Source organism: Macrobrachium nipponense, chromosome 10 (assembly GCF_015104395.2).
Source record: "Macrobrachium nipponense isolate FS-2020 chromosome 10, ASM1510439v2, whole genome shotgun sequence".
Lineage (NCBI taxonomy): Eukaryota > Metazoa > Arthropoda > Malacostraca > Decapoda > Palaemonidae > Macrobrachium > Macrobrachium nipponense.
This window is the reverse complement of record NC_087204.1, coordinates 108,805,422-108,814,653: the sequence shown is the minus strand read 5'-3', so window position 1 is coordinate 108,814,653 and position 9,232 is coordinate 108,805,422. Positions and strand designations below refer to the sequence as shown.

The 9,232-nt window shown below is 35.8% G+C and overlaps 1 protein-coding gene across 1 annotated transcript; it reads right to left on the bottom strand.

The window, feature by feature from the left end:
- Nucleotides 1-1,875: 1,875 nt before the first annotated feature.
- Nucleotides 1,876-3,477, bottom strand: LOC135223884 (cuticle protein 7-like). Its single transcript, XM_064262799.1, has 3 exons — nt 3,431-3,477; nt 2,641-2,769; nt 1,876-2,356 (listed from the first exon to the last, which is right to left on the bottom strand). The coding sequence occupies exons 1-3, from the start codon at nt 3,440-3,442 to the stop codon at nt 1,949-1,951; spliced, it is 549 nt and encodes a 182-aa protein (XP_064118869.1). The 5' UTR covers nt 3,443-3,477; the 3' UTR covers nt 1,876-1,948.
- Between the last annotated feature and the right edge of the window lie 5,755 nt (nt 3,478-9,232).

Below are 9,232 nucleotides of genomic sequence, written 5' to 3'. Positions count from 1 at the left end.
GTTAACAGAATTTTCGTATTACAGCATTTCACAGCTTTAAAGTCCTTCTTATTTACCCCTGCTGTACAAAGGGTTTATGTCAGTGACTACCTTTTTTTTTTCTCTGTCCCATTTGTATCTAACATCAAAACTTTGTTTTCGTAAAGGAGGGTTGGTTCAACCATACCTTAGTTCTTTAAGATTTTGGACTTCCGTTCATTCTCTTCTAGTCATCGTGATAAATAAAGTATTATTTGTGATTTTTCTAGTTATTTCTATGGGTACCTGGAGGAGTTCTTAACATCTTAACAGTAAAGATATCTGTTTTCATTGGATTATGGTTTAAGACTGATGAAATGTAACAGTAAAATGGTGAGTGGATGAAGGAAAGAAAAATTTTCCTTGACCGATGAATATTGGGCTAAAATAGAGGTGTGATTTTAATAGAAACATTTTCTTTATCGAAGTGATTCGCCAGTTCAAAAAACCTAGATGTTGTGACGCCATTTTAAGTAGCCATAAATCAGTCAATCAGTCTTTTCTGTTATAATGACTTAGTGTTTTCCTTTCAGTGCCTTCATTGTGGAAATTATTAGAAAATGAACAATATTATGTCTTAAATGACTAGAACCTTCGTGGAGCCTTTAGAAATCAGTTGTCAAAATACTATTTCTAAGATATTTCAGCCGGCCTCACTCAAGGCCCTGCTAACCAAGCTTAGCAATTTAGGAAACTAATTTCAGACTTTTCCACTATGAAGCTTTATCTACTATGTTACAGTCGTTGCAACGACAGATCTAACGTTTCCCTGTTCTTGGTGGTTAATATTTGCTGACGTGTTTCTGAGTGGCTTTCCATTTTCATTGGTGGACACGGTTTTTTTTATTACTCTTGCTAACTGTTAACTGATGATTCTGCTATTTCTGAATATTCCCACTTTTTCTTGGACATTCTTTTTAGCCTTGTTCTGATTTTCGTCGTGATTTAGCGGAATGACTGAGAATCTAAGCAGACTTCTTAACCAAAACAATATTTGATTGCCTTCTAGACTTGTGTCAGAAGCCTTCCCTTTTAAGATGCCAAGGTCTAGCTATACAAGCTTCAACTTACAACTGATCTAGCAAATTTCGGCTCTCTAATCTGTCGGCAAGTTGGCTCTTTCATCTTCATCATCCCTTAGGCTAAACAATTCTCACTTTCGTGTAGGTGTCAAAAAGGAAGTTAGATCTCGTACCAGCTGTTTGTTTGGATGGTTGGTTTAGATTAAGATGCCTTAAGTAAGAATGAGCGCGCTCAGTGGCTTGCTCGGTTTGGTCTTGGCCTGCCACCTCGGTGACCGCGAGTTTGATTCTTGGGCATTCCATTGAGTGGTCGGAGATGTGTATTCCTGGTGATAGAAGTTCACTGTCGACGTGGTTCGGAAGTCACGTAAAGCCGTTGGTCCCGTTGCTGAATAACCACCGGTTCCATGCAATGTAAAAACACCATACAAACAAACAAACAAATTTATGTCAGAATGGCCCTCGTAAAAAAGCAGGGGAAGGTCTGTTAATATGTTAAAGGAATTTAGAGGCTTGGTTTAGACCTCTGGACTTACTGAACAAACAAGACCAGGCAGCTCTGAAAACTCCACTTTCAGTGGAACTTGACCACAGTGTCTGGCAGCATATGTCTTGGAATTGCCAGTATTCATGATATAAATTAATCTTAACTGAAGAGAAGGAGGTTACTGCTATCATTTCTTATATTTCCTTGTAACTTGATCATTGTATTATGTGTCGTTGTATCATGTTCATATTGTTTTGTGGACAAGAAGGTGAAAGCATAATGTATAATCCCCTTTCCCATGGGTGGCAGTTTGCATGTACTGGACCATGCATAAGTAAACGATATAAGTTTAGTTCATAATGCTTTATTTACATGGATTAATAAATATTGAAGGGGTAAGACAAGGAAAGGAAGAAGTATTTCAGTGATCAGGGGCTCCATATACGGGTTCAGGCTCTTCATAAGAGGGAGCTGGGGTTCCATAGACTGGAGCAGGTTCTTCATAAGTGGGTGCAGGTGCGCCATAAGTGGGTTCAGGGGTGCCGTAAGTTGGGGCAGGAGCGCCGTAAGTCGGGGCAGGAGCGCCGTAGGATGGAGCAGGGGCATAGGGCTTGGGTTCTGGGTACTTGGCTACGCCCTCGTAAGTGACCTCAGCCTGGTATCCGTTGTAGTGGTCGGCGGTGTAAGTGACGATCTGAGTGCGACCGTCAGGGAGGAGGACGTAGTACTTTCCGGTCACGACCTTTCCGTCAGAGTTGGAGTTGTGACCGAAGTCGAGGCCCTTGTAGTCATCCTTGACGGCATACTCGAAGTCGAATGGCATTCCCTTCTGTTCATAAAGACAAAAGTAATAGATATTTTATCTGAAAGTACGAGTAATTAGACTCAGTTATGGACAAACTCACATCTTTATTTATTAAAACTTGGTGGAATAAGACTGTTTAACTTTCAATTAATGATTATTTTAAACTAAAATCTTTGATAGCGAGGTACATCATATGATTTTACTCCAGTTTTAAAGATTAATAATTAAAGACTTTTTAACAAATAAAGCATTCAGTATTTCACTTTCAATAAATAAAAAAAGGGGGGGGGAGGAAAACCATCGATTACCTCGTGTTTATCGTGTGTTCCGTAGCTCAGCTGATGCTCTGGAGCTGCATACCCATACCCCTCAGGGGCAGGGACGTCATCGGGGCGTCCCAGGGCGAAAGCCGCAAGGCAGCAGGATGCGATTATAACCTGTGGCAGGTGAAGGGGGTTGTTGTGCATTAGTGTTGATTACATGGCACATGCAGGTGGTTTTGGTAAGCGGGTTCATTTTTCATAGTCTTTTGTGGTCTGTTTCCGATTCTCTCTCTCTCTCTCTCTCTCTCTCTCTCTCTCTCTCTCTCTCTCTCCTAATACATATATACAATATATATAATAAATATCGATACATACATGCATATATATATATATATATATATATATATATATATATATATATATATATATATATATATGTGTGTGTATGAAGTGTGAGTTTGTGTGTTTACTTACGGAATGAATAACTCCCGATTCTTGAGTACTAATTTCAACATTAATTTTTAACGTAAATCACAGAATTCCCATTTATCTCTCGACCCCTCTCTTTATACGCACAAAATAATTCGGGGCTTAATATTCTTTTGCCAGAAATCGAACGTAAAATACTAAGAGAAAAAAATATATAAAAGCACTAAACTCTTCTTCCTCACGATGCAATTTACAACGAATGAATACCTATAGACATCATTAGGCAAATCACAAGTATTTCGCGTTCGTCCCAATGCACTGAAATACGTAGACTTTTTTTTATAATAAAAAAAACGAAAGGAACGGTAGATCCTTTAGGGAAATTCCTTCTAGTTTCCCATCTCACCTTAGCGTACATGTCGATCCCTCGCGCTATGTTCGACAAACAAGCAATGCTCGACTGGACTTATCGATTGCAAACTTTATATACAAAGTAGTCAGGGTCAGGTCTATGGAGGCCACGCCCACTGATGATGACCAGTCCCTTCTACTACTCTTTCCACGCCCCCCCCTCCCCCCCCCCCCCCCCCCCCCCCCCCCCCACTTCTTGAACCTTCTGCTTCTTGACTGGAAGGGGGAAGAGGCAAGGAGAGGAACTTGGAAGAGCTAAGGATATGGAACAGATCTTTTTTTTTATTTATTTATTCTAAACGAGAAACGAAGTCAATTTCCTTAACCACGAAACCACAGGTTTGTTTCTTCCCATCATCGTTTTGCCTTCGTTGTTAGTTAGAGGCTCTTCTGCTGATGACCTATACTAGGCTTTCCTTCCTCCTAAGGAGGTGGTGACTTCTCCTTTATTTCTTTGTGAGAAGGAAAATATCCGAGGTCCTTAAAAGAAGATTCTCTGCTGGTTGAGTTGAATATAGAATTTAGGCCCAAGGCCAAGCACTGGAACCTATAAGGTCATTCGGTGCTGAAATGGAAACTAGCAGTGAAAGGTTTGAAAGGTGTAACAGGAGGAAAACCTCAAAGCAGTTGCACCAAGAATCCAGTGTTAGGAGAGGGTGGAAAGGAATATGAAGAAAGAGAATATGAAAGGAGGTACAGTAAAAGGAACGAAAGTGGTTGCAGCTAAGCGCCGAAGGCACGCCGCAAAGAACCTTAAGTAATGCTTACAGTGCACCGCATGAGGTCCACTGGCGGCACTACCCTCATGCGGGGATTCTCTGCTGGTGATTTGTGAAGATGAGAAGGAACTTATCTCTGGGGTTTTATTATTCCTCTCTACTATGTATAGGTCACCTACTGAATTGTACCTGTGATCTTGTATTTACCTAGTTGCTTATATGTAAAAATACATTACGCTCTATATATATCTCTCCCTCTGCATGTATATATCTGTTAGTGAGTTCTTGCCGTTCCCATCGCCCGTAAATAAATTCATATGTTACTTTTGTAGAGAGGGATCATGTATTACATTTACCACAAAAACGTGGTTACAGATATAGACGTAAAAAGTTTAGTATGATTTTGATTTTCTTTATAAAACGCTTTCTATATTTTTACTGACATGCTATATTTTTACTTACATGCTATAGACGTTATAAGTTGAAGTATGGTTTTAATTTTCTTTATAAACACTTTCTATATTTTTGCTAACATGCAGTGTTACATATGAATGTCAGTACCACAGTAAAATACATAAGTATGATTATTAATAGAATATATTCCAAAGGATTGCATGTACAGTATTATGACGAAATATATTTTGAGGTTTTTTTTCTAGATATTAACATTGAGAAGATAATTAGATGATCAATTTATTCTTTTATAGAAAAAAAAATTTGCTTTCCCCATTCAGTGAAATTTCATAGCTTTACGACATTGAACTTCAGTAAGCGGATACTTTTAGTAACTCTCTCTCTCTCTCAAACCACCAATGAGATATGCAGAGATGTCAGCAAAAAATTTCAATGCATCAGCTCCAAAATTCTACTCAAGGGATAATAACTGTATTTATTATGCAAGAGGATATTGCAGAAACGGAGAAAATTGCAGATTCAGACACAAAATGAATAATTATGATGAAGGAAGATCAAATATTATGGAAAAGTTGGATTTTTTAATGTCAGAATTTCTGGAAATGAAAAAAAGAACAACATACCAGAACAGGAAAGAGACATGGGAAAATCCTTATTACTACCAATATTAAATGAAGGAGAAAACACGCAAACCATCATAGTGATGAATGCGCAGGGTTTAGTTACGAGTAACTCAAAAAGAAAAATAGAGTACTTAGAAGAACTAACCCAAATTGAAAAGAAAATAGATATAATGAATATAAGTGAAACCTGGTATTCCCAAGAGACTGGGAATGATGATCAAATAAAAGGGTTCCAAACTTATAGATCAGATAGAAAAAATATGGAATCAAGGGGGAACTGCAATTATTGGGAAAGACAAAAACAAGGAAAAATATATGAGAAATATAGTAACTCAGAATGTGAACTAATAGCGGTAGAATTTGAATCTGAAAAATTAATGAACATAGTAATATATAGACCTCCTAATACTAAAGAGTTTGACTTAATAATTGAAAAAGTTGGATGATATATGTAGAAATCACAAGGACTGGACTATTCTCCTATCTGGTGACTTCAATTTCTTTCCTTTCGTAGAATGGAAAGAATGAATAGGAGATTGTGGATGTACTTATACATATAAAAAAGAGAGTAATAGTAGTGCAGAAGATAAGAGGCAATTCGAAAAGCTATTAGATATGCTACTAGAATACAACATTCAACAAATAAATCACCTGCCAACAAAGAAAGGAAAAGAATTACTTTAGACCTAGTATTTGTGAACGAGATGAATTATGTTAAAGAAATAATAGTTTATAATGCGAGTATTTCAGACCATAATGTCGATAGAATTAACAGTTTTCATTCCAAAGCAAGTGAAAACAGAGATAAGCAAGAAATGAAAAAGTGGGAAGGATATGGAAAATACAACTTCTACAGTAAAAATATAAAATGGTCAGAAATAAATGAAGAATTAAACAAAGATTGGGATAACATTTTCGTAAGCGATTGACATAAGGGTAAATACGGAGATATTATATAAAATATTAGAGAAAATAGTGGATAAATATATACCGAAGAAGAAAAGTAAACATCATTCATGCATACCAAGAGACAGAAGGATCTTGTTCCAGAAAATCAGAAAGTGGAAAAAAGGTCTTGCAAAAAAAAAAAATGCATGGAAAGTTATAGAACTAAAAAGTAAGATAGAAAATGCAGAACAAAAGATTATACAATCAAAAGAAAATGAAAAACGGGAATTGGAAGAAAAAACCCTATTAAATATCAAGCAAAAACCCCAAACTATTATACTCATATTGGCGAAGAAGATGAATAAAAGAAGAATAGAAATAGGCCCTCTGAGAATTGAAGGGAGATTACGAATTTTGAAAAAGGAAAATTTGCGAATTGAAAAAAAGGGAAATTTGCAACATATTGGCAGAACGATATAAGAGAGAATTCACCCCCAGAATAGATAATGAAGATAATGATATAGAAGTAAGGGACGAAAATAGTGAATATTTCGCTGACATAGAAATTAATTGAAGCTGATATTGTGCAGGCAATTAATGAAATTAAAAATGGAGCTGCTGCAGGGCCTGATGGAATCCCTGCTATTTTGTTAAAGAAAGTAGTTCATTCTATCGCAAAGCCACTTGCAATATTATTAAGACAAAGTGTAGATACAGGCAAGATTTATGATGAGCACAAATTAGCATATATCACCCCTACTTTCAAAAGTGGATCAAGACTAGAGGCAAGTAATTATAGGCCTGTGAGTCTAACATCACATATTATGAAAGTGTATGAAAGGGTAATGAAGAAAAATATTATGAAACATTAATAAAAAAATAATTTGTTTAATATAGGACAACACGGTTTCGTACCCGGAAAAAGTACACAAACCCAACTGTTAGTCCACCGTGAGAACATATTCAAAAATATGAAAAGCGGAAATGAAACAGATGTGGTTTATCTAGACTTTGCAAAAGCTTTTGACAAAGTAGACCATAATATATTAGCAAAGAAAATTAGAAAACACAATATCGTAGATAAAGTAGGAAGATGGTTAAAAGAATTTTTACACAACAGAAAACAGATAGTTATTGCAAACGATGAGAAATCGGATGAAACCAAGGTAATATCCGGTGTGACACAAGGTACGGTGTTAGCTGCAATACTGTTTGTTATTATGATTGAAAGACATAGACAGTAATGTTAAGGATTCGGTAGTGAGTAGTTTCGCTGATGACAAGGAAGAATAAGTAGAGAAATTACTTGTGATGAAGATAGGAACCGCTTACAAAGAGACCTTAACAAAGTATATGATTGGGCAGAGGAAAATAGGATGGTATTTAACTCTGATAAATTTGAATCAATAAAAATTTATGGAGACAGAGAAGGAAAGCTATATGCATATAGGGGACCTAATAATGAGACAATCACAAATAAGGAAGCAGTTAAAGACCTTGGTGTGATGATGAATAGGAACATGTTATGCAATGATCAAATAGCAATTCTTTTGGCAAATTGTAAAGCAAAAATGGGAATGTTGTTACGGCACTTCAAAACAAGAAAGCTGAAACACATGATTATGCTTTATAAAACATATGTTCGTAGTCCACTTGAATATTGCAATATGATATGGTACCACACTATCAAAAGGATATTGCACAAATAGAGAGTGTACAAAGGTCCTTTACAGCTAGAATAGAAGAAGTTAAGGACCTTGACTACTGGGAAAGACTACAATTCAATTAAAATTATATACGTACTAGAAAGGAGAAGAGAACGCTACATGATAATTCAGGCATGGAAACAGATAGAAGGGATAACAGAAAATATCATGGAACTAAAAATATCAGAAAGAGCAAGCAGAGGTAGATTAATAGTGCCCAAAACAATACCAGGAAAAATAAGGAAAGCACACAGGACATTAATCCACTACGCACCAGCATCAATAATGCAGCGTCTATTCAATGCATTGCCAGCTCATCTGAGGAATATATCAGGAGTGAGCGTAGATGTGTTTAAGAATAAGCTCGACAAATATCTAAACTGCATCCCAGACCATCCAAGATTGGAAGATGCAAAATATACCGGAAGATGTACTAGCAACTCTCTGGTAGACATTAGAGGTGCCTCACACTGAGGGACCTGGGGGCATGGGGCAACCCGACCGAACTATAAGGTCTGTAAGGTCTGTAAGGTCTCTCTCTCTCTCTCTCTCTCTCTCTCTCTCTCTCTCTCTCTCTCTATATATATATATATATATATATATATAATATATATATCAATATATATATAATAATACATATATATATATATATATATATTATATATATCTTCGTGTCTAAGCAGATTACCAGTACTATATATATATATATATATATATATATATATATATATATATATATATATATATATATATCTATATATATATATATATATATTATATATATATATATATACATATATATCATATATATCTATCTATATATCATTATATATATATATATATATATATATATATATATATATATATATATATATATATATATATATATATATTTAAAGATTTCAGGAGGTTCCATGATACAATCTCAGTAACAGGCCATTGTTTATTATAAAAAACGTTTCGCACACAAAACACGGTGCATCATCATTGAACAGGAAATTCCATGTCTTCGACTTAAACTTATTTCGAATAATCCTTGTAAAATAGGTTCATTTTTTTAATTTCAAAGATCGCTTGCAGTCCTTCATGAGATCGAATGTTGTTTATAAATTCCCATGCCCTGGATGTCCGGGCTCTTACATTGGATCGACTCGAAAGTTACTGCAAGTGAGATATTGCAGCCATAAGGGTTTCAGCTTTCGTACAGGTCAAAGAATTAAGCAACCAGAATTTTCCAATATTAGAAATCATGCTGCAGTTTGTAAAATAGAGATCTTGAAGCTGCACTTCTCCATAATTGGCTATACGAAGGACCCAGATCACGTGACCACCTTAGAGCCGTTACTCATAAAAAGGTTTGGTTATTCCCTCTTCTTTCCTTACCTTAGATGGTTGGTGTTTTAGTAGTCTCTCTCTCTTGTTTATTTTACTGTCTTTTTAGAAAATA

What these genes read in the sequence shown, in the direction of transcription:
- LOC135223884 (XM_064262799.1), bottom strand. An exon ending in GAACACACGATAAACACGAG is followed by an intron (nt 2,357 to 2,640) that starts GTAATCGATGGT and finishes CTTTATGAACAG; the next exon opens with AAGGGAATGCCATTCGACTT.